Source organism: Podarcis filfolensis (assembly GCF_964270895.1).
Source record: "Podarcis filfolensis genome assembly, chromosome: 11".
Taxonomy (NCBI): Eukaryota; Metazoa; Chordata; class Lepidosauria; order Squamata; family Lacertidae; genus Podarcis; species Podarcis filfolensis.
The window spans coordinates 21,723,108-21,748,725 of record NC_139613.1 but is presented as its reverse complement, the minus strand read 5'-3'; the positions used below and the strand labels follow the sequence as shown (position 1 = coordinate 21,748,725).

The following is a 25,618-nucleotide window of genomic DNA, read 5'->3' as shown; positions in this document are numbered from 1 at the left end:
TTTTGTTTTTTAAAAAAATAAATGCTGAGTTGTTGTTATTATTATTATTCAGGTTTTTAAAAAGGCACATAATGGGAACCTGAAAAGTCAGTGTAACCAGTGTTAGAAAGCTAGGTGCGGAATGGCTCCTAAACCAAGGGTGCAGTCACCAAAACGGTATGTCTAGTTGCCATTTTGAGCCAAACAGCTTGAAAAATGTATTTTTCAATACAACTTTTTGGTTCCTGAAACATGTTCTGATTGTGCAGATAAAATATCACAGATAAAATTCTACAGGATGTGTTGCCAGTGTGTGCAAACAGTCAAGATCCAAGGATCCCCAGGCATGCATGGGTCACAAGTGGCCACTAGCCAGGTGTAAAATGTGCCTGGTGAATTTTGAACGCTGCTAGTAACTTACTGTAGGCAACAGTGTCATTGTATGCATTCTGTTAAGGTTTGAGAGGGAAAAGGCAGTGAGAAGGCTGGATTGTTAGAATGATGTTGTGGAAAGAGAGGGTTTGGCTGTATGATGCAAGGAGCGGGCCAACTCTAACCAACAGGAAGGTATCCATCTCAAACCCTTTGTGTTACCTGCTCCCCGCCCTTTATTCAATTATGTGCGAGATCCTGCCGGACAGAGAACTGTCTCTTTACACTGGTGCGGTAGTATTATATCCATCTCAAGCTCTTGTGACTAGGTCAGGCTATGAAAGTAAACTTTACGGAAAGCCTCCCAGCACTTCTCTATAATTTGCACAGCAATCCTAGTCCTTTAACAGCTGTTGACAAAAAAAAGTGTGGATCATCAAATACTTCCTGCAGAAGCCACCACATTAAGCTAGCAGAAGTAACTCAAAACTGCCGCCTACTTAGATTCTTGCATGCACAATGCCAATGGGAGAGGCTTGGACTGTCTTCCGCTGCCTTTCTCCAGGAACAAAAGGCTGATCTGGTACAGGTCCAACTGCAGGCAGACAGAACTAATCCAAACCAGTGATGACATGACTTAAATTTGAGGAGGCAAACAAGTCTAAATAGCACATTGGGATTTTTAAAATAAGCCTCCAGCTACCAACTTCAGAGTCTCTTCTGTCACAGAGTTTAAAAGCTCTTCATATTCTCACCAGACCATCCTTAGAAAGAAAGAAAACAGGAGGCCCGTCTTCTATCCCCTTCCTCCCCTTTTTTTGCTTCACTTTATAAAATAAACTCAGAGAGATCAGTCACAACTGCCAAGTGTGAAATGTTTGTCTTGCATTTAGAACCAAGGAGGGGGGCGGGAACCCCACAGGAAATTACAACAACGCACAAAAGCTGAGCTCAGACTACCTAAAGCAAACTGTCAAAATATTTTAACAATTTAATCATAAATGTTTTCTTTGAGTGCAAGTAGTGTTTATGTTGAATACCAGTCTAGTCATAATATGAAGACACACCAATTATTAGACAAAATGTTGCAACACACAAAACTACATTCTCTCCTGACAGATTGGCATTTGATGGCTAAAAAAAGAAATATCTGAAAAGTTGTTTGGTTGGGCAACCAATTGTCAGGCTTCACACAACGTGTTTTACCTGCAGAAAAAAATAAGGCGAGGCTTGATTGTTCCAACATGTCTGTTTATAGAAATCAACTAGCAATAATACATCCGCTTTCATATTAACATATCCTTGGGATTAGGACATATTAAAAAAAGAAGGCGGGGGGAATCCTTTATAGGTCACCGACTAAAAAGAATCCAGTTCTCATTAACTTCCAAAAGGTGAGGCATTTTTTAAAAAACCAAACAAACATGAAAAACGAAGTAGAAGATATTAAGGAAGAATAAAAATGCAAAACTCATTTTTACTGGTTTGAGGGTGTGTCACATATATTCAAATGATACGATTCAAGTCTCTCTTTTTGTTAGAGAGACAGAGATGGGGTGGTGTGTTTGTACACAAGAGGGTTTTGGGGTTTTTTTAACAACCGAGTGGCACATAAATTTTATGAAATAAGAAAAAATGCTCTTTACAACAAAGCTTACAGTAGGCTTCAGCATGAGCTGCCCAGCTCTTTGGGAAAAAGGCAGAAGATCAACGGAAGACAAGGAAGGCACGAGCAAAAGCACACTATTTGGGTGGCCTGGAGGCAACAAGTATTTTGGATGGAAAAGCGAGAGCCAGAAAGAATATCCCAATCTCCTCCACCAAGTGCGACAGCTCAGTGCGCAGGGTATATGCATGGTCTTAAGTGAGAGAGATCCTGGGTTTTGGTCTCTCGGCTTTTCTTTCCCCTTTCAAGCAGCACAAAGCCATCAAGAGTGGTTGCTGACTACATCACACTGGGCCAACATCAAGGAAACAATCTCTTCCCTTCCTCACACCCTCAGCATAGTTTCCATTTCTCCTACTGACCATCTATGTTGGGAGCTCAGCTGTTGGGGAAGACAACATGGCCCTTGCCCTTGCAAGCACATGTTGGGAGTTTGCTGGCTCCAGGGGTGCCCTACTACAACCTGCAAGCTTGCTTTTGTGTCCTCTGCATCAGGTGTGGGGAACCTTTGGCCCTCCAGATGTTGCTGGGCTGTAATGCCTGAGCAAGCATGGCCAAGGATGATGGAAGTTGCAGTTCAGCAGCATCTAGAGGGCCAAAGGTTCCCCATAGCTGTTCTACGTGCTCATCAAGTAAGGGAGCACTCTTTAACCAGTTCAGTGTTACTCATAACTGCAGAGCAGGTGGGGGAGACGATCCTCTGCAGCCATATTTTGCACATCTATTTCTCTACCCCAGTAATATTGAATTATTTAAAGAATCAAAGAGAGAGTTGCAGGGGCTATGTGGGGGAGCCCTGGCAGCCATGTTTGGCGCATGTGAAAAGGGGCTGTACCATCTCTAGAATGGACCAGGATGCCCCTTGTGTATGGAGGACCAGTGTGCATGAAGAGCCCCATGACCACTGAACACACAGATGGCAGCAGCAGCAGGGGCGGGAAACATGGCTGCTGAGGGCACTGGCAGAGGCAGCATAAAGCACCCCACAACCACCACCCCTTAATTTATTTCCAATGTAAAAATGCAGCATCCCAAAAAGTGATGCTGCCTATTTGTTTGCATTTATTTACTCTCTCTCACACTTCTCCATGAAGCACTGCTTTTATCGCTCTGTAGTTTTCCATACTATATATAAGAGGTGGTAGCCAACCAAATCACGCTCAGTGCATTGAAACAAGCGAAACTAAGTGGATTGATTTCAATGAGTCTACTCTTGTGTATGACTTAGCTGGCTATCACTCAAAAAAATTTCCTCAGTGTCAGAAACTCCCCAACCCTTTTTTGCAAAATCTATTGCTTTTGTGAGCGGTCAGCTATAGCTTTGCAAAATATGTTCTACCTGCCAATCAGCTGCCACCTTCCCTATTTGCTAATACAGTGGTACCTCAGGTTACATACGCTTCAGGTTACAGACTCCGCTAACCCAGAAATATTACCTCGGGTTAAGAACTTTGCTTCAGGATGAGAACAGAAACTGCGCCATGGCAGCACAGCGACAGTGGGAGGCCCCATTAGCTAAAGTGGTACCTCAGGTTAAGAACAGTTTCAGGTTAAAAACGGACCTCCGGAACGAATTAAGTACTTAACCCGCGGTACCACTGTATTTGTTCAAACTCACAGATGATTCCCAGCCCGCTTGCTGCCCCCCCGCACACATTATCGTATTTCCCTCCCCCCCCCATACCACCCAAAACACGTGCAAGGACTTCAGGACCACGACTGTTCCAGAAGTGTGAAAATGCATAGTCCTGATGTCTTGTATCTTTTTTTAAGAAGAAAAATTAAGTAATATTAGGGATGAGAGCCTGGCTCACATGGAACACAGCTCCTGGAGTTGTCTGGATGGAATGCTCGCTTCACAGCTCACATTCCACTCATACTCTCTTTTCTACCGCCCCCTCCCCACAGTGTACCAGTGCTAAGCAGAATAAACTTGCTTCACTGCTTGCATTCTATTCAGCCAGTCCCACCTCCAAATGTATTTTGAGGCCAAGCCAATTGCTCACTTTTGTCCCGACTCCAGTGTTACCTCTCCCTTCTTTGCGCTTGCACAGAGGCTTCAACTGCTGTCTGCTCATCCCCAGAATCCTCCAAGGGTCCATGCAGCTCAGTTTCTCCCGATTTTTTGGCTCCCCCGATCTTCCCCCCCTCCTGCAACATTGTACGCTTTTCTCCCCAGTTCCACAAAACTAAATGATTTAGTTTGATGTATCTCAAGAGTTTCCCTAGGCTTGTTCCTGTGCCCACCTCATTTGCATGTGGAGACACCAAAAAGCAGGATAGTATCATAAGCTTACACACTCTCAAATTTGCAAAAAATAGCAGGTTTTTAAGGAATTTTCTGTGTTAGCTTCTGCAGTACACAAATCATGGCTTCTTTTTTTGCAAACACGTGCAGGTAGGGGAATCCTCCCACAAAGTGTGTCATTTTTTAAAGATACTTGAACAGGTAAATCTCTGTTTTACATTGTCAGCTATAAGTGAGAAGATACAATTATATGTGACTCACCATCTCTATGGGAAAAGCATGCCATGGAGGCCTCCTGTTTTCCATGGTTGCTAAACATGCATTGGTCTTTAGACTACCACTATACCAGGTGTTCTTCCCAAGTGCTTTCCTCACATCAAAAGTGAAAGTACAGGCCTGGGACATATGACGTTTTGGATTATAATCTGTGGGTTGTAGCCAACAGTGGCTTCATGCTAGCAGAAACTGCTTGTTCAAGGCAAGTCTCCATTCTTATCTTCTTCAGCCCTCTGTACCAAAATACCACATACTACTCCAGAGAGTCACCCAGCTCGTAACAGCAGGGCTGCCGGGAGAAGGAAAGTGCAGTGGGTACATCGGAATTGATATTCTTGCACAAGCAGAAGTGTTTTCTATTAGAATTAGGTCACCACCGAATGCAATCACATTTCTGTCCTTTATATTCTCATAAGACATAGTAATCATAACTTTTCTCCTTCCCCAGTTCTGAGCAACAGCGAATCGTCCCCTGCCACCCCAAATAGCATCTCTTGTTGGTCCTGAGTACGTGGAAGATGTGCTCTAGATAGAGGCCAACTGCTGTCTGAAGTAGCCGGACTTGCAAAAGAAGCCAAGGGAACTCTGCAGAGGAATCTTCTTCGTGACTCGGTGGAGCAGGATAGAATCCAGTCTCTCCTCTCCCCAGAAATGGATGGGGAAAGTAGGTCACAAGAAGGGGATATTTCTACTGAAAAGCAGCACATCAGAGATGAGGGCTTCTTCACTACTGGAAGTTAAACACTAAAGAAAGCTACGCTATGTCCTAGGTGCACAGCATCAAGTCTCTCTTTGCCTCACCCCCATCCAGTCAATCCACTGCAGGGCCTTTTCTGTAGTTATTTTAAAACTAGTGTATAGCTTTACAATAGGACTATGCTGCCCTTGGAAGATTTGTTATGCTTAAAAATTACTTCTAATGAAGAAAAAGGTCTAGTCTAACGTGAAAAAGTCAAGCCGTAGATACCATGGTATTTGACTGGCTGCAACGAAAGAGGGAAAAAAAACCCTTTAGTGGTGGCAAGGGATTTATCCTTCTGAAAGCCTCTTTTTCAGAGCAAGAAGAAAAACAGGGCCTGCTTTAATAATTTAAAATAGCTGCATGATGCTGCTAGCTCGTTGTACTTTTGATTCATTACAGCCAAAGTTTCCATGCCTTCTGGGAATACAGCAATTGTTTATTGATATCTCCCCTCCCCTCTCCCCACATACACACTCCTCCCTCCCCCAGTTTAAAGCTGGCAATTGAACAGACAGTTGTTTAGGACAATGAGTTTCTGGATTGTGAAGCCCTGAGTTGTCCTGACACAGAATTGCTGTTTTTGCTTGCACTAGACATGTAAGGTACTGTAGCATTGCTGAGCTGTTGCCAAAGATATGGAATAAAGGCTTGGCATCTCTCACATACTTGACACCTAAAGAGCACAGAAGCTCTAAAATTCCTATTCCCTGTAGGCGCACTCTCAGTCTAGACAAACTGATTTCTCACACTTTGAAAATGCATTACAACACTCTATTGTGATCATTTCATCCACACAGCTTCAGCTACTGACAGAAGAACCTGTCCTTTTAGCGACATTTCAATGGGCTAAAGCTCCCGCTTCAAGACGCCATTAAAAACAATATAATACTTGAAAAGAACTAAGTCCAACTCTCTACTGTGTCTCCAGCGCTTTGTTCCGAGTTCAAGTTCTCAGTGAAAACTACCTGTGAACCAACTTTCTGAAACAAAGATGTTGGGAAAGAGTTGGGTTTTAAAATTTATTTTTTAAAAAATACCTTTTTGTATATTTAGCAGTATTGTGCTTAACAATTCCAAGCTTTCTGTGTCCATTCATTTTCAAATGCTGACAGGAGAGCACCTGTGGGATTTCTTTGATATTATGTTGGGGTGTGTGTATCTTCAAAATATAGAAAACAAAAAACTGGTGCTTTGTATATATAATGAACTAGAATCCTCTTTGGCATGGCAGATGATTCTTTCCATTTTGAAGCAGGTTTTCAGGTGGAGTGATATAAGAGAGGCGCTTTTAAGAACAGGGAACAAAGAGAGGAATTTTAATAACGAAATACCTCATAACACAACTGTAAAACAACAACAACAGGAAACCAATTTCTAGGGTTCTAACCTTTAATTTTCACTCCTTTCCCCAAAGCAGAAGAAGTGGGCTACTTTTAAATTAGATCACTCCCTCCAAAATCATGGAAGAAGTTTTAGTGTTCTGCTTCATTTCTGAGAGTAATTGTATTACTTCAGCCACCTTGTTATGGGGAAAATTAGTAATGTAAGCTTTTAGACAATGATATGGCCACAGAGAAGAAACAATAGCAAACCCACCCTCCTACCCCACAACCTTTGGGCATCAGCAGTTTTTGTTTCATGAAATCAGGAACATATAACAATTTCACATCTGCATAACGACAGAGCACACAAATATCACCACAAGAGATTGTACAGAACCCATGAGAGCAAATATCTACTGTTTAACATTTTCCTCCTCTCTAAATAAAAGGAAGCCGGGAACAAGCAATGGGAAGTTGATGTCAAAATGCAGAAAACCTCCCAGCAAGCTTCCAGCAGCCACCCAAGATTCAGAGCCTTGCTAGTTGCCCTCTTTTCAATGCCAGAATTTCACACATTTCAATGACCATTATGACTTCAAAGAATCAAATTTTCATCATTGTCCATCATCTGCCGGTTGATTTGTATAAAAGGGTTCTTCTGCATGCACTCCAGACAAAAGCCCCCTAACTTCCATTATATCAAGTTTAAAAGTTCTGTTTGTGACAGTTGTGTCTGTGGTAAATTAGGGTAACACTGAAGGAGTGCAGCTGCTCTGCAGGAGCCTCCTTTCTGGCACCATTTCACTTAAATAAAAAACTGAATAATTAGCCTCTGCCTTTATTAAACCACACTGGACTTAGTAATTACTTCCGGTTGCCCAACCTACTTAACCTCCACAGTTTATACTTTTTTATATATAAAGATAGGGACTGAAGAGATGGTATCGCTACTTTAGATAAGTTTAGACAAATTTGCTAGCATGCCTCATATTTTAAATAGACCACTAAGATGTTGCAACGGAGTTGGTTAAAACAGACTATGCCAGGACAAGCACTGGAAGTTTAAAAACAAAGTTCAAGAGCATGGAGTTGAAAAACATACGACTGGGACAACTGTGGACAACTACAGTGTCTTTCTCCATGTACTGCTCCTGAAAATTGTTTGTGTGACTTTTTGAGGGTGAAACAGTTTCATTTCTCAATGCTTTTCCCTATTGTCTTCTGGGATGAGGTTTGAGGAAGGAAAGTCTGCAGAATAAACACTAAACATGAGCAGGTATGTAACTAATAGATTCAAACAGCACAAGCAATGGGGAAGCGCATTAGCCTTCAAGAAAGTACTTACTATACCCAAACGCTTGTCTTTTTGCTACATAGACATTCATACAGTAATTCTGGGTTGATTCCCACATAGAAGGCAGCTGTGGTTTTTCTCCATTTGATCCCTTCTGTCTATCTCCCAATAGGGAATCTTTGGGAGAAATGTCAGCATGCTGTACAAAGATATTGTTAGCAGTGGTTTCCATAAATACTGTGGTGGAAAAAATTCTGTCAATCACTAACATTGCTGCTGGCCTGGTTACTGTATCTATGTATAACCCAGCTCATGCTTGTATTTCCCCACAGGCACCTGGAGATGACCAGGAGGGAACGAAACACCAAGCTTTCTTGCATCACTGGGCACTGATCTGCGCAGAAATAGCATCCTACCTGAACCATTTGCAATGCAATGGCTTCCCTGCCACACAAAAGTACTGAAGGAACAGCATCAAGGAAGGGGTGAATATTAAAGAGCAATTCACACAAGTGAGCTCTACCACAGTTCCTACTCATAGTTTTCATATTCACGACAATCCAGTCCAAGTCTCACCCATATATGCAAATGTGCACAAATGAGAATGCAAAATATGGCTGAAGATTTGCTATCAACTTACTTCTCCTTTGCCCATCCTGTGTTAACTAGTGGGGCAAAATATTAGAGACCTGAGATCCCATCTTGATGACAACCCAACAAGAGTTGTCGCTGAATTTTCCCTAAAGAAAAAACAGCAGGAGGAACCAAAGAAAGCAAAAAGAGAATTTCTGACAGAGGGGATCAGCCCCCCATTTTCAGGGACGATTTGCAAATTACTTCCTTCCCCCTTTTTGCGAATACCTATGACGTTTCAATAATGCATTAAAAAAGCATAACACACTAGGGCTTATCCACACTTCCTCTGGCCCCACTGCTTTCTCCCAGGAAAAACAGCTCTTTGCTCTTTAATGGTCAATTTCAGGTATCCAAGAGATGTCACATGATTGGAGATTGAAGAGATGTGTCTGTAGGCTCTTTGGTTTTAGCCATACTATCAGCCATAAGAATAATCTATAAGCTTAACAACCCAGCACCACCCACAGCATGACACCAACATAGACATTAGTAGCATTAAAAAAATTTTGAGGGAGAGGGACTATCAAACCAAGACTACCGTACTTCTTTTTTGCCCGTTTCATATAGTGAAACAGTAATGTTTGCTTTTGTGTCCCTCTTGTCTTCTCCCTTCCCTGCAACTATAACAAAAACAGAGAAAAGGTCTAAGCCCTGGTAACCCCTGAAATATTTGGTGCTTAAGAGATTTCTTTAAAAATAAAAAAATCACCACTGCTGTATTTATCCACAGGTACACTAAGATCCTGCCAAAAATATTTCTAACTACCTGTGCACATTAAACCCTTCCATACAATTTCATCAAGAGAATGAGGTGTTTGGAAATTGGGAGTTATACCCCTACCACAGAAAGAAAGGAATAAAATTGCTTGCTTTGCAGGCAGACACCCAAATTTTTCATCCACTCCAAACACACACACACACACACACAGGCTTTAAGTATATGCATTTCTTGCTTGACAGTTTTTCAGACAAAACACAAGAAAACCAGCAGCGAAGTTCAACACAAAAGGAACTGTCAGATTAGACATGCAGGCAGAAAGATAGATTTCTGAATTTTCATCTTCCCCAAAAGAAGCACCATGCTACACAAACCTGAGAAAGGCCAACCATGAGCAATTTCCCACCAAATATGCTCAGTTGCAGATTCTGGCAGTTTGCCACTGCTACCTTGCTGCTGCCATTCTGTGCCACAATGAGCATTATTTTCTGCTTTAAAAATCAGGAAATAATGGTTAAAAAGAAGAAACTATGACTATAGAACAGCTAAGGGGAGTTGCACAGGATTTCATTTGACTCCATTGTATAGCAAACCATTTACACTGTTGACCAAAAACACAGCTAGCAATGGCCTCCACAAAGCTGACAATGAATCATAGAACTGTAGAATAGGAAGGGGGTCTGGGGGTCATCTAGTCCAACCCCCTGCAATAATATTCTCTATCATCCTCATAACTTATCTTGTCATCCTGAGATGCATGGAGCAACTATTGAGGTGTTGTCCTCTTTATATAATTAGAATGGTGAAATGGGGAGAGAACGGACACGCTAGCTAGCTTCATCCACTTTGTCAAATTCCCATTGCCCTCCATGCGCTGGGGTTGCAGAGTCTGCTGTGCTCATGGAGGCTCTCCCCACAATTTAGTATTCTGATCATGCAGGATTATACCTAAACATGGCTAAAGTGATTGATGAACCTGCGATCATTGCAGAGGTTAAGCATGCCTGAAGAGAGAAAGGGTTGTATAAAGGGGGGTGGGGGTGGGAAGAGTTATGGATTTTACTGAACTTATTTCTTAGACATAGACATCTTTCTATGAAAGCTTTGGTCTCAAAACCAGTGTCTCCCCAACTCAATAAAAGCTATTGAGATTTTTTTTTGAAAAAGTACTACTACTACTACTACTACACCACCCCACTTGCCCACCTGACTGGGTTGCCCCGGCCACTCTGGGGAGCTTCTAATAGAATATAAGAACATAATGAAACATCAAACATTAAAAAATTCCCAGTATAGGACCTCCTTCAAATGTCTTTGGAAAGTAGTGTAGTTGGTGGAGATGCTCATTCAGGGATATAGGGCCGAGACCATTTATGGCTTTAAAGGTCGACACCAACACTTTGAACTGTGCTCGGAATCATACTGTGAGCCAATATAGATATTTTAGGACCAGTGTTATATGGTTCTGGTGGCTGCTTCCAGTCGCCACTCTGGTAGCCACAGAGTAGTTATCTGGTAGTTTCCAAATCAGCTTCAAAGGTAGCCCCACGTAGAGCGCATTACAGTAATCCAAGTGGGAGATATCCAGAGCATGTACCACTCTGGTAAGACAGTGTGCAAGCAGGTAGGGTCTCCATCGACACACCAGATGGAGCTGGTAGACAGCTGCCCTGGACACAGACTTAACCACAGAATTAAAGGCAGGTTCTCCCACTAATGTGTAACTGTGTGGGAAGACAGGCCACAAAGGCACACATAGAGCTTTAAATGTTCACACGCAAGAGGCTAGGGCAGTTTAGGAAATAGGAAAGGGGTCCAACATGCCAATTTCAAGCATTATCAATAAATGAACACAAGGCTGAGCTGAACACAACTACGCGTTTGCCACAGAGTAAACAGTGTGGGCAAAGATTTTGGGTCTAGAACAGCCTGCACTAACCTGGGGCCTTTCAGACATTCTGGACTACAACTCCTATCAACTCCAGCTAGCCTAAAACACATGGAGGTTACTGAAGGCTACTCTAGAGAAGCCTCTGCAGTGGCTTAGAAGGTCCTCTTATGTTAACTTGCAGCGTTAATATGAAATCTTATTTTAGGAAGTAGAAGTATTAGATGCTGTGCCCCCAAACCTCTGCCAGTCAATACATTTCCCCCCCACTATTCCCCGTTTTGAGTAATGAGAGATGTTCCACTTTCATGCTGTGATAGGCATTGTTAATGAAAGGCGGAAAAACAAGCACCAAGTAATGAAGATTATTTCCAAAGACAGCAGGTAGGGGAGCTAGGAAGAACCGACACAGTTACCCTGTTAAAATAGTACACAATAGAGAACTGTTAGTGTTAGCATTCTGCACTGCTATCCTTTAGGGATGTCACAGCTATTAACAGTTTAAACTTTCACTTTGTTTTGTTAATTAATGCCTAGAACTTTCAAGTCCCCATTAAACACTACTACTAGAAGCCTGTTTTCCTAACTCACATTTATTATATACCAGAAGTACTCTGGTGCCCGCCCCCCCCCCCCCAGTTTCTCCTCTCAGCAACTGTAAATACCCAGTACATTTGTTAACATTTATTTTAAATTTTCCCTTGCCCCGATTACAAAACAGAAACAGGAACCTCTTTGTTGTAGAAGTCGTCTTTTGTTGTGTTTATGCAAGCAACTTAGAGGTTTTCTCTCTCTATTGTTTAATATAGTAACAAAAATAAACAATAAATAACTTTCCAAATTCAGCAAAAGCCAATCCAAATTAAGGAGGTCTTTTCCAAATTGTGGCAAGATTTCAACTCTCTTAGGGAAGCAAATCTGAATTAAAAAATGTATTGAACAAAACCCACACAGATTTTCCCCTTGCACTGGCAGACCCCAACATCCTTCTCCCTGCCACACAGTTCTCTAGTAGCAGGGGGGAAAGGAATGTGTCTGGTTGCATTGCCCCTCCAGACACTCCTCCTAATGCTGAACTCAGCCTGGCCGTATCAACTGCTTTGTAGGCGAAACAGCCCCACAGAAAGGCAAGAGGGCTTATATGCTTCCTATGCAACACCCCTGACATATTACAGACCTGTGGGGGCACATTAAAGAGGTAATACTATAGACCAGCTGAAGCATGATCACATATGACCTAAAGCAGCCTTTCCCAATCTTGGACTACAACTCTCATCAGCCTCAGCCAGAATGGAATGTTGGGAATTGTAGTCCAACGGTAACTGAGGTTGGGAAAAGCTGACCTGAAATATCACAGGAAGCCATTGCCCCCGGCCTTCCATAAGAAGCTGCAGCACTTTGTTATCTTTCTGGTTGTATGCTTAAACTAATATTTTAAGGTGGATTCAAATAAACCAGACAGGATCCAGTTTATTTGAATCCAAATATGTGAAATTCATAATTTTAAAAATAATAAAAATGAAATATATAATATTAGAGGGAAGGCTCAATGAGCACATGTAGTTTGTAGCTGGTTGCAATGAGACACTAGATTAGTTCAGAGGAAGCTCTAACTGTAGGTAGCTAATTAATGAAAAACTTCTGCAGGGAAGCTGAAGAATCTTTAATAGAAAAATTCAATAAGATATTGGAGGGGTGTTCAACAAGGATAGGGAATTCTGCCACCTCAGGGAGTTGTTATGGAATTGCTCTTATTAAGAGACCCCAACAATTAGAATTCTGTGTTATTTCTGGAATTAATTGTAAAACAAAAGGCTTTTCTTTAAAAGGAGTGCTAAAGGGACATTTATTATTGACAATGACAATCTCAGCCATTTGTATGGAAGGTACGAGAATTGTCACCTCCTCAGAACAGGGGAAGGGGCTGGATTCAGTCTTGTAGTATGCCTTCTCCTGCCCAACCACCCCAAGAAAGCTATTTTGCACTGTTCATATGGTTCTGATTTCAGAAATTAAGTTCTGGAAATTACATGTGTGGTTCCTGATACCACAGGGAATGAATGCACAGAAATCTTCAGTGAGCATTAAACTAATGCTGGATTGGAGTGGTTATGGATAGCAAATTTGAAACCTCGCAAAGTTACTATGACAAGTGTCTCCCAAAGCATCTAAAACAGATTGAATATGTTGCAAGTCTTCTTAAAGGGCTGCACTGAACTTCCATCATAATGAGGTCTGAAAACCTACTATTCTTTGATGTAAAGTGAAATGCTACTTCATGAATAAAAAGGTCTCCCATCTGCCTTCCAAAGAGACATATCCTTTGACCCAGTGCTCCAGACTAAAGCGTTGAAATCTCTGCACAAGAATGCCCTCTGAGCAGACAAAACAGACACTTGAGATGTTAGAAAAATTGTATAACCCCCAATCTCAGACGCTCCTGCAACCTAGCAGAGATAGCACGGCCATGTACCAAAGTGAAAAGAAACTGAAGAAATGAAAGCCAGACCCACCAGTCCCTTAATCTGAAAACTAAATGCAGCTACCATCACAAAAAAGTATTTTGTCAGGTTAGTAATTCAAAACGAGCTGCTGCTGACCCACAAAAATACTTGAAAAGCTAGCAAATGATGATCCAATGCCATCATGGAAAATGAGCATCTCTCATGTAAAGTCTCTCTTTTGGAAGACTATAAAACCCTTTTACAAACAAGGATAAATATATTGATTTCGTTGCTAGATCTGCCACTGCTACAGTCTGTCGACTGGCGGAGAACTTGTTGCCTGCAGACATTTTACAGAAAGCTCTGTATCACTAGCCAGCCAGCTGAGCTTGCTAACACTACCACATGCTTAATCAAACAGTAATTACTTAGAAAAGCAAGTGGCAGCAAGCACTGGGGGCTGAACTGAGATACAGTATTCCAATTAAAGAGGGAATTAATTGGCAGGCAATGAATTGCAATGAATTATCAATCTTTTAAAAATTGAATATACTTCTCTAAATATAAATATGCATGTACTATGTTACCGTGACCTCTGTTCTCAAAACCCTATTCATTTATTTTTAAAGGGCTGCGTTGGAGCATTCATTTGGGGTGGGGTGGGGGGACTGCAAGCTATATGGTTCTATTACAGAAATGCACACCGTCTCAAAAAGTTTAAGGGTAATGGTTTGCCTGTATTAGCCCCCAAGGCCCATTTCAAGGGTTCTTGAACAGAAAAATCATGTGGCATATTACTGCACTTTCTATCAATCAAATGCTATTTTAAAATGTACCTTCACCACCAAGGTTGCTACATGACAGCCGATAATCAATTAGTAAGCTCTCCGGAATAGAAGACAAGGCACCTCAGTGTTTGCAGAGGTCTGCCCATTTACAAATGGCTTCTATTTTCTACTCCCTTGCTTCACATACACTACTTGCGGAGTTGAATCTGCCACCACTAATTGTGGCTTTGATTATCACTTTCAACATGGCAGACTTCAAAGTGATAATCATGAGCACAATTAGTGATGGAAGAATGCAAAAGAAACTGAAAGTTAAGCATTCTGGAAAAGAAGGACTAAAATAAAGTTAAATAAATTGCGCTAAACGTTAAATGTGAACAGTCAAAACAGACCATAAATTAATTGTACATTTCCATTGACTTTAAGTCTGAAGCTTGTCTCCCATCTAATTAATCTGGAATTTCTTTTCATAACAATGCCACCATATACACAAAACAAGACTCCACAACTAACATGGGTTCTGTGGCAATAGGGTACAATTCAAACAGATGATGCTCTAGTTATCTCTGCTTTTAAAGCCAGTTTGGAGTTATTTTGTCTAGTAAATACTGCTAAAAGTTTCTCTATATCTAAAACTGAACCAGTTTACAGTTACAGTGCCAAATACTAACCAGTGATATCAGCTTCCCCTAGAAATGAACATACAGATAAATAGCTACTTTTGTCTTAACAACTTTCTCTTCTTTCACTTTTCAAGGATGCAAGTCTCTATCCCCCCCTTTTAAAAAACTAATTCAATCAACAAATTGTGTTCAAAGAACTTCAAAAGAGAAAACCTCACCCACCTCTAGGGAGATGTAGTTTAAAGCCACCCCAAAACAGTCTGCAGACCCCGGATATACTAACTTTTCCAGCAATGCAATTGCAGCTACAAATCTGATGTGCCTAAACATCAGGGCTACTTGAAATTCATCAAATTAAACCAGTAATGATAAGCAGAGAAAGTGCAGCCAGCATTTGAGGCAACACCAGACACACAAAAAAGGACTAAACTGGGATTTTAACATATTCTGTGCACTCTGTGCTTATAGCTTAAGCTTTAGACAGCTGAAATAAGTGTGACAAGACTGCCCTTTACTGTAGAACTCCACCTTTCACATAAATGAAACTTTCTAGAAACTTTAAAAATGTAAAAATGCACTTTAATTTCTACACAGATTACAAGGAAAAGTTTCATGTAATAGTTACTTTTCTTCTCCAAATTAATGTGCATGAACATGTTTAAAATCAAGAACTACATAATTAATTAAGCATAGTTTTGCAGCTCTTATAAGAATTTCAAGTAGTAAGGACTGCAGTGTCCTAAGAAGTATGGCATTGGAGCCCCATGCCAAGTTATTTAGGCATGTCTTGGATTTGCTTCTGAGGTTCCTTAATTACCCTTGGAAAAGATGGGTGGGAGGAGAAATCAAATGTTTGAAATAGAAAACATTAATGTTGTTGTAAACAAAAAGAATGGATATGTCCTTTAGTCCAAGGAACAGTGTACTAACAGGACACAGCATATCAAGCAACCAGCAAATAAAGTAAGAAAGCCTCCATATTTCCCCTAGAAAACACCTCCCTATAATAAAAACTGCAATTTCATTGGGGCAGGTTGAAAAATACATGAAGAATGGATGAGGATTTGTGGGGGGTGGGCTCTGCTAACCATAGCTCCCTAGGAATTATATCTTGGTTGCACAACACATGTTGTACATGTAGAAAATACCAGATTAAATCCCTTGTATTTGCTGGGAAAGATCCTATCTGAAACCATGGAAAGTTGCCGTCAGTCAATGTAGATCATTGGTCCAGAACTGGTGGATAAGGGCCCACTACCAGGCTGAAGCCTTATCTAAAGTGGGTTGTAACAGCAGTACAACTGCAACACAAATACATGATTTTAAAACTAGAAAAGTGTTCCCGAAATGGATGTTTGGATTAAAGGTGGGTCCCACTGATAGAGACAATACTGAGCTAGATAGATCAGTGGACTGACTCAATGTATAAGGCAGCTTCTATGGTTGTATGTTGACAATGTGGCACTGCAACCTATTAAGGGAGTTGATTCTAGCAAAAAGTTAGGACTGATTGGTAGATGCCGAGGAACAATTAAATTCTAGTGGGGAATACTCAAAAGCACTGAGCTTCAGAGTCGGAGTGCTGCTCAGATAACTGGGCCTCATGTGGTCATAAGACACTTGAAATAAAATTTGCCAGAGTAAATACAAGTCGTCATATAATGATTCTGTCAACTGGTCAGGAAAGGAAGAATGCTATCCTATCAGTAAGAATGGTGCCAAGAATTCAGGATATTTGACAGCTATCTTAAGCAACACTGCAATTTTTCCAGATTTCTCTTCAACAAATTTTTGTGAGTGTATGAAAAACAAACAAACCAGTTCCTATATTGTTAAGGTCAAAGAAGAAAAGTTTCCTCCTGTCAATGACATTAGCCTTCAGTTTAAACAGAAAGCTTTGGTCACATGGCAGTTATAATCCTTCCAATGCCTGCGTCCAAGATACAGCTGTCCTTCAACTATGCTTTGAACTGGAACTAGCTGTAAGAATATATTTGGATGGAGACGAGAGAGTGAAACTAGTCTTCAGCAGCTAAATGGGGCAAACCACAAGTCTTGGAGCACAGAATACAGTGGTACCTCGGGTTACATACGCTTCAGGTTACAGACTCTGCTAACCCAGAAGTAGTACCTCAGGTTAAGAACTTTGCTTCAGGATGAGAACAGAAATCATGCTCTGGCGGCACAACGGCAGCTGGGGGCCCCATTAGCTAAAGTGGTGCTTCAGGTTAAGAACAGTTTCAGGTTAAGAACAGACCTCCGGAACGAGTTAAGTACTTAACCAGAGGTACCACTGTAAGCTGCAGATAAGGCCTGAGCCTGTCCTGTGGGGAAGGCACTCTGGGGAATCTCTGTACAGAAGAATTGGCTGCCTCTAGGACGCTTGTACAATGCTGGCACATTGTTCCCACAAATGGAGTTTTCAGCCTAGTTAGGAAGCACTGAACAATTCATTTGAGAGGATACTTCAGTAATTGCGGCAAAATCGCTTGCTTGTGCCAGAAGCCTACTGATACTTGTTTAGGATTTAGGTTTTCATGAGCCAGCAAAGACAAGGTTATGTTTAGATTAGGGAAGGTATCTCCAATAACAAAAATGCAAATACAGCAGCCTGAAATATGTTTAGGCCCTGCCTTTTAAACATGGATTTTTCCTCCAGCCTACTTCATCTGATGAATATGAATCACGAACCCAGTCCTTTTCATATATCTCACGACGGAGGACAAGCAAGAGTTAAGCCACATTTCATCCAAAGTATGTTATAGGACATGTTATGTCTATAAAAGATTACAAGGGATGCCTTTCAGCTCGGTTCTTTTTAATTTATTCCAAACTCATAATGGCAGCTCATTATAAAACCAAGACCTTTGATTTATCCAAGACATTCCTAGCAAAGAGTCATGTCCAACGAAGTCATTCTGCTCGCCCAAGGACTTCTGCCTGCAATCTCCCCCTCCTTTTCCACCCCCGCAATCTAAAACCCCAAACAGATCAGGGGATGGGGGGTGCTGTGGAAGGAGAAGTTCCATTGAAGTGGAAGTCCTTTCATGAACGAAAAGATGTCGTTGGATAGTATTTTTAAAGAGTAAGCCAATACTTGTCCCAACAACTCAGACCTGTAGTTTCTCACCAGCTACTTGCCCAGGTTAACTATTCTTCCTGGTGAGTAGTTTGGCAGACCCAATCTCTCTTTCTCAGGGACATACACACAGGAGGGTTATTTTGGGAGCTTATTTGCAAAAATATATATATATCAAAAAATCATTATGGATATTTCTATGCTATCACTCAATAAGATCCCCAGGGAGAGTTGCATAATCACAACACATTCCCTATGTCGAAACTTAATCTAAGCTATCAGTGCCATTTAGAGGGAAACCTAACATAAGATGGCCATCCTTTGTGGTTCCAGATGGTTACTGATTCGTTTCTAAACTCAAATCAAAGTGCTAACTATTACATTTAAAGGCTTAAATCATTTGTGGTCAGGACACTTGATGGATTAGTAGGGGAGGTTTCTTTATTAGAGGCACATTTGTGGGGTAAGTCTTAAAGAGACTGCTCTGGAGCTGCACCAAGTTGTGGAACCCTCTACCAAGGGAGATCCATGTTTTGCCCTCTCCTGCCTCTTTTGGCAGAATTTTTTTAAAAAACTTAACTGGCTGGTGTGTTTTGGTACTTATCTGCTATTCAACTATTCATTTGTAAATGTTTTTAAAAAGTTTTACTTGAGTGTAATTTTTTGGTATTTTATATTGTTAGTTGCCAAGGGTGTCCCCAGGTGGAAAGGTAAGACATGCATTTACTAAAATAAGATAAATCTTGCGGCATTCCTAACATACCAGGGAATATGTAAATCTGTCTAGCACTACAAGTCCTGTTTCAGCTTAAGAACCACAGTGTGCTATTCTGTCTGTCAAATAAACATTCATCTCTCTTACCAGTCTTAAAAGAAATTTTTAGGAACTCTGTGGAAATGTTCTCCTTTGCTGCTGTATTCTCCATTTTCAGGTAGCTCTTATTATATTTAATTCCTAACTGCAATTCATTAATCTGTTCATTACTAACGAACATACCAGATCAGACCATTAGCCTACTTGCCCAATCCAAGATGGACCATCTTTATCTATGCCAGTTTTCATTTGCATTCATTTTTAAGACCCAATGATGTTCCCTAACCACAGTAAATCCTAGAATAGGAATGAAATACACTCTTGAAAGACCGAAGTACCAAGTTAAATGTAAGAATCAATTTTAGGCCATTAGTACATCAGACTGTTAAACATACTGCTTGAGGTATTGGCAGTAACAAATGTTCTAACTGATTGCAAAATATTGTACAATGCCTTATATTACCAGCAATTCTGAAGTGACAGCTAGGAAGTCAATGTTAAAAGAAATTTAGAAATGAAATGTATAATTCAAACTCTGTTCCTTTTGAATGCTTCAAATCTTCAGCTAAGCAGACCTCCAGCTCCCTCAAAACACCAACCTGTATTTTCTAATTTTACTGAGTTCTTCTGTTACTGGGTGGTGTTCTACTAACTCATAATCGTACAGAGTTCTTGAAAAACAATACTGATATCATGGCTAGCAATCTGGGGGTTGTAGCATGCCCCCTAAGTTGATGGGCATGTGGTAAAAGCCTGGCTACAGATACCCACAGTGAATACTTACTCTTCTAATTCACTTACGTGCAGAAATACACACTTGCTTGGGGTATGTTCTATGGAACTAAATGAGACTTTCTTCTGAGTAGACACACGAAAGATTGCACTGGGACTATTGTGTTATCAGTTCAAGAACTGGACAAGAAATCCACAAGTCAACCTTACAATGACCACAATTTTCAGTATCACTAAGCTCCAGAACAGATACTGAAGTATCCATAGCATTATCTACAAGAGGTCTTAAAACTGTGTCACAGAGAGCCACCCCTAACTCAAAAGAATTATTTGGGCCTCCAAGCGTAACCAGCACAAAGTAAAGACAAACAGCTCAGCTGGCAGCATTCAGTTATCTCCAGTCTGAGGTCAAGCAGATCAAAGGAGCAGACAGGGATCACAGAGATGCTTTCAGGTTCCCTGCAGAAACAAAACAGACCATGGAAAATAAAGGGTTGCATTGCTGGTCCCTCACTACTACCACTTGAAGAAGTGGGTGGGCACATGACCCCTTACTGGGAGAGAATGAAACAATACTTTCTACTCCGTGTCTTTTGGGCCAGGGATGAGTCTACTTTACATTACCCCCAGGGTACCTCTCTTAGGAGCAGCCAGACTCTCAATGTGAGAAGTATGGCTCCGAACCACACTGAGGACATTAAAAGTACAAGATATCTCTAAAGCTCCTTTAAATTCTACCCCATTTACATCTCTACAGTTCATTATGACTAACATTGGTCCCTTCAACTCTATGGGAGAGGAGGGAGGGTAGGAAGATTCCTGCTACTCCTTTGTCCTGAATGAAGTCTGCCGGTTTAGGATACGTTTCTCCTATTCTTTCCAATATACAAAGCCCAACTGGAATGGGGACAAATGGCATCTTATACCAACCTGGAAATCTTTAGGAAGTTGACTCATTTTGACCAGGAATCCTACAATCAGAGTTGCAGTATTTATTATTATTATGCCAACCTTGCCAGCAACAACTTGCCACTAGTATTATTATTATTATTTAATTAACAATAGTACTGTGGTACTTACGTACTGGATTAAGCATTTCTTGCTATAGCATACAGACAAATTAGGACAGCTACTTTTATATTTTCCTGTTTTTGAGCTGCAAAGTGATCTGGAAGAGCAATACTTACAACTCAACAAATCAGAATGTGAGTGGACTAACAGGCACGAGGGCTCATGCAGAAACACCGCAGAGATTACTGAAGTTTAAGAGAACTATATGTGACACACACAACTTTATAAAAGGAGAAACAGGATTTCTATAATAGTACTGGAACCAATTTTGTTTCATATGGTAGAAGTTAAATCATTTTAAGTTTCACTAAGGGAGACCACTGCTGACATCTCACGTCAGCAACAGGGCAATTTCCCAACATAGACAAAGCCTAGAGGGGCCACCTCTCACCCTGGATTTTATAATGTCAGCCAAGATCAGCTGGCAAGCTATAGATATCAGCTCCTCAGGATAAACTCCAGACCTTTGGAATTCAACCCATGGATGGTTCACCTGGTGTTGCTGTTAGGCCACAAACTCAGGATGCTACAGAAGGACCCATGCTTTAGATCTGACTGTTTAGATGTAGGAAAAACATCTGTGGCAAGGCTAAGCAAGGAATCTTTTTGAAAGTATTTTTTCTGCTATATTGAGGACTTCTTTGTGTCTCATTTAAGCTGAGTACATATCACCCACATAAATTATCCTTTGCAAATGTCCACATTCTGTCCCCCAGTCTAGGAATCACTACAATATTTTGTCTATTTCTTTTGCAGACTTTATCAATGTCACCATAAGGGCATTCAAATTTAAGAAACACATTTAAAGGTCAACTCCACTGAAACATGATGCAGTCAAATTATTCCATAGTATTCCATTTCAGCAATAAAAGGTGAGGACATAAGGGCAGCCCCTTTGCCAGAAAAACTCATGATTAACAAGTATTATGAACCATGTCTCTCTCTCTATGGATGGATGGATGGATGGATATAGATATAGCTATAAGTTGGTGGGTGCTAGAGTTTGTGGGTGCTCTTAACCCCTGGACCCAGCAAATGTTAAAATATAAGCCAGGCTGGTTTCCTGAAGAAGTAATCGTCTTGGGAGACGGACCATTAAAAGAAGACAGATTGGAGAGGCCCCTCCTCCAGCTCTGAGTCAGGGAGAAGACGAAAAGAAGAGTTTTTGAAGAGTGGAATGGAGATTTTAGAATGGAGATTTTGCAGTGATACTGCAGATGGTAAAATGCAGCAAGCTGGAGAGAGGGTCAGACCCATGTTTTAGAGTTATCTTTGATTTCTGTTTGAATCTAAGGCTGCAGCTATGGGAGAGACCAAACCCTCTTGGAGTGCAATGGTGGGAGCCCCTCCAACACTGGGGCTCAGCTTGCATATATGTGTAAATAAACCATATATCATAAAGACACCAGAGTCTTTACTGTGCCTCATTTCCAAAAGGAAACAGGGACCCTGGGTGAGTGCCTGGAACTCCTAGAATCTTGCACCGCTGAGAGGTTGGGGTTTTCTGAAAGAATATTAAAGCTGCTCCACTGAGCTAGAAGACTAGTGGCAATAGATGAAGAAATTTGAAGGGTTGTCCATTCAAATTTCAATAATTCTGATTGAAGTTAAGGAAGTTACAGAGTCAGTCTCAAAGTATATACGAGTAAGTTTGGGTTATTAAATTTTATCACATTAAATGGACACGATGCAAATTTGTGGCTCATTGCTGCGGGTGTTGACATTAAGACTTCTTAAAACTGGATTGCATTAATTTATTTTTCATCATCAAACATCAAAAGTTCAGTCTGCCACAGAAGCACAAACTGAACTTTTTGTAATGATCTTATAGATCGTTAATTCATTCAGGGTCCACATTTCTAAATTCAGTGAAGACTAGTCTAGCCGTACTTCAAATGATCCTTGTAAGTGACTAGAAGTTCAAATAGGCTAGGGAGGGCAAGGGGTAAATTAGAACAGACATATTTAATTCTAAGAAGCTTGGAGAATTCCCCCCCCCCCCCAATAGCTTTACAAGGATTGATTGATAACAAGTATTGTTATTTTAGGGGGGGGCTATTCATTTAACAAAAAATACCTGTAAAATATGCAGAATCTGTATCTAGGGTTAACACAGAGTGCATTTTATCTATAAGATGAACTTAACTTATACAGGCTGTCTTACATATAAAATATTCTGCTATATTTAAATACAAAAAAGTGCAGTTGAATTGAAGTGTGCTCCCATATAATGACCCAGCATTTCAACATCAAAATCTGCACCAAGAATTATTGTTCATATTCCTAGATAATGTCACTGAAGAAGTCAATTGGAAAGTTTCATTTTATTTAGTATTAATTGTAATGGCATTATTGAAAAGGGGGAGCACAACTGATCCCCACCCTGATACCCTGAAATGCTCCTGAATGCATAGATGAGCTGGGAATCCCCCCAGAATCCAGCTCTGCACTTGCTAAGAGGGGCTGGATACATCCTTCAATAACCTCCCTGTTTAATTAAGGTAGCACTGCAAGTTTTCCCAAGCACTTGTTCAGCCACTGCCATTTGCTTTCAAGGAGGTACGTTCTCTCAATGTTCAAAGGAAAGCACACTACAACTTATGTATTCTTGGGGGTTCTATTACCATTTTCCATCTCCAAAAATCAAACACGATACAATTGTCAATGAAAATTATTCTTTTAACTATGACATTCCCACTAGGAGTCTTGGATGCTTTACAACAAAAGTCAGGCCATTGTATAATGTAAGCATAAATATCAGGTTGCATCACTGTACTAGTGATGGACCACACGCTGCAATATGTTAGAACTTAAAGGCTGCCAAAATTATGATCTGGTAATGATTAGCAAAAGAATGCTACACAGTTGTTTCTAATTGCAATTCTTCATGCATATTTAAAACAGGGTGTATGAACACAGCTTACAATTAATTTACATGGCTTCTTTAAACTGTATTGCGATAAATTGAGACAACCCAACAGTTAATTTTAAGAAGTGTTTGTAAATCATTCATGTATAACAGGGAAGTGGGCAGATTCCAATATGTCACATTAAAAATGTTTTTTACTGCTTTCTAACCACAATTTAGTCAACATGAATGTAGTCAAGATGCATAATTTTCGTATTTTAAACTCTTGCATATCTCAGTACGCATTTTTCCCCTGAAGACATATTTCTGCAGGGGGTTGGACTAGATGATCCTCAGGATCCCTTCTAACTCTTATATCCTATCCTATCCTATGACTTTTATGACTTACCAAGGTACCCATTTTAGTCAAGAAAGGCCTTTTACTCGGCAGTTACACTCTTTTTCCAGTACACTATGGAGGACTGAATACCTGTTGCACAGAAACAACCCTCAAGGCAGCATACGCAGCAGAAAGCCCTTACCAATTTTTCATCAACTGTGATGAGTTGCGTGTCTTGAGCTTGGTCCTGTGCCAGCCGCCATGTGGAAGTGTTCAGTGACCTGCAGTGCAAGACTTGAAGTTAAAAAATGATTCATGCAATGAGAAAATAGAGGCAGACAAATCTTACATAAACAAGTTACTTTAACAATATCCATCTTGTAAAAAAAGGGGAGAGAAATGAGGGCTCAAAAATCCACCCACCTCCCGCCACCCCCCAATTAGTTCTGTCTACTGAGTTTTTGGCAGACTCTCACTTAGCAGTTCACAACAGGCTGCACTTTATGTCAGCCTACAGGCTCTCTGTCACACAGAGACTGCCAGTGGCAAGGACTGTACTACTCTATGCAAGTACAGTAGCTGGTTTGTCACGAACAAACAGAAAAAAATGCAAAGCTACTGCGACTCCTCTGGAACTCTGAACCTCAATGAAGCATCAGAGGACTTAAACTCATTAGTCCCTTTCCAAACAATTCAAATTGCAGTGGAAGTTTCAAGGCAGGATCATAAATGAAAGAACACTCCTGAGACTAGTTAAGACACAGATTCTGAATTAATGCCTAGGCCCTGTTCAACATTTCTCTGATGTACACATTTATCTACAAATAGCCACTGTAACTGACTTCTAAAGATCTGTCCCAGAAAAATGATTCAAGTCATTTCTATGGTTCAGTTAGTACATTAGGCCAAACACTGGGCTGGATCCAAAAGTTGTCCTTGCACTGGACAAAAGGACTGACACTTTGCAATGGGAACGCTGTGCAAGAAAATCCAACTAAATTCAAAGAGGTTGCATAGCCTCTTGTGTAGGCAGAAGGAAACACAAGAGCTACAGAATTAACCTCTCATATCACTATGCGAATTCTTGCTCAAGCATGTGAGGAAAGCGGTGGCAGCTCTTTTCCTTCTCAAGGTTCTTTGGATCCAACCCATTGTCTTCAACTGTAGTTATCAATATTCATTAAATAACTGGAAGCAAAGTAAAAAAGCAAGAGGTTGATGAAAGATTCCAAGCACACACTTTTTTTAAAGATGAAGCTTGAGACTTCTTCTATTTTATTAGTCTATTGTTTTTATTAATTTACTGTATGCCACTTTGTACTCAAGATACCTGTACAGCTCATTATGTTTTATTGTTTACCTTAAAAAGCAAGACAGAGCATTATAAATGTCCATCTATTTCACTTCCATCCCACTCCTCTTTGGGAAACATCAGATCAGCAAGTTTACTACGGACAGAATTTAAAAACCAGACTCCTTTTAAGCTTTGAATTGTCTCTGAAGCAGTTACATAATTCACAAAGCAAGCAGACTTCCAAATGCAAATTATATTTTGAGTTTATGAGGTGCCATAGCTGCCTTGCTGGCATAGATTCCACCACTACATGAGCATCACGATTTTTGAAAGTCAGCTATTTGGTCTGACTGTAACTTGAACAAGTTTGAAAGATAATATGTCCCACTCCCATAAGACGCTAACCTTCAAACAGCAAAAAATAGTTTACTTCCTCAATATTAG

The 25,618-nt window shown here is 40.6% G+C and overlaps 1 protein-coding gene across 2 annotated transcripts in view; it reads right to left on the bottom strand.

The window, feature by feature from the left end:
- The window catches only part of NDUFS4 (NADH:ubiquinone oxidoreductase subunit S4), a 46,054-nt gene that overhangs the window by 10,204 nt on the left and 10,232 nt on the right, over positions 1-25,618 (bottom strand). For both annotated transcript variants that reach the window (XM_083576331.1, XM_083576332.1), the window contains exon 2: positions 24,083-24,161. In XM_083576331.1, coding sequence (XP_083432457.1) covers positions 24,083-24,161 — 79 coding nt within the window. The remainder of the gene's footprint in view (positions 1-24,082; positions 24,162-25,618) is intronic.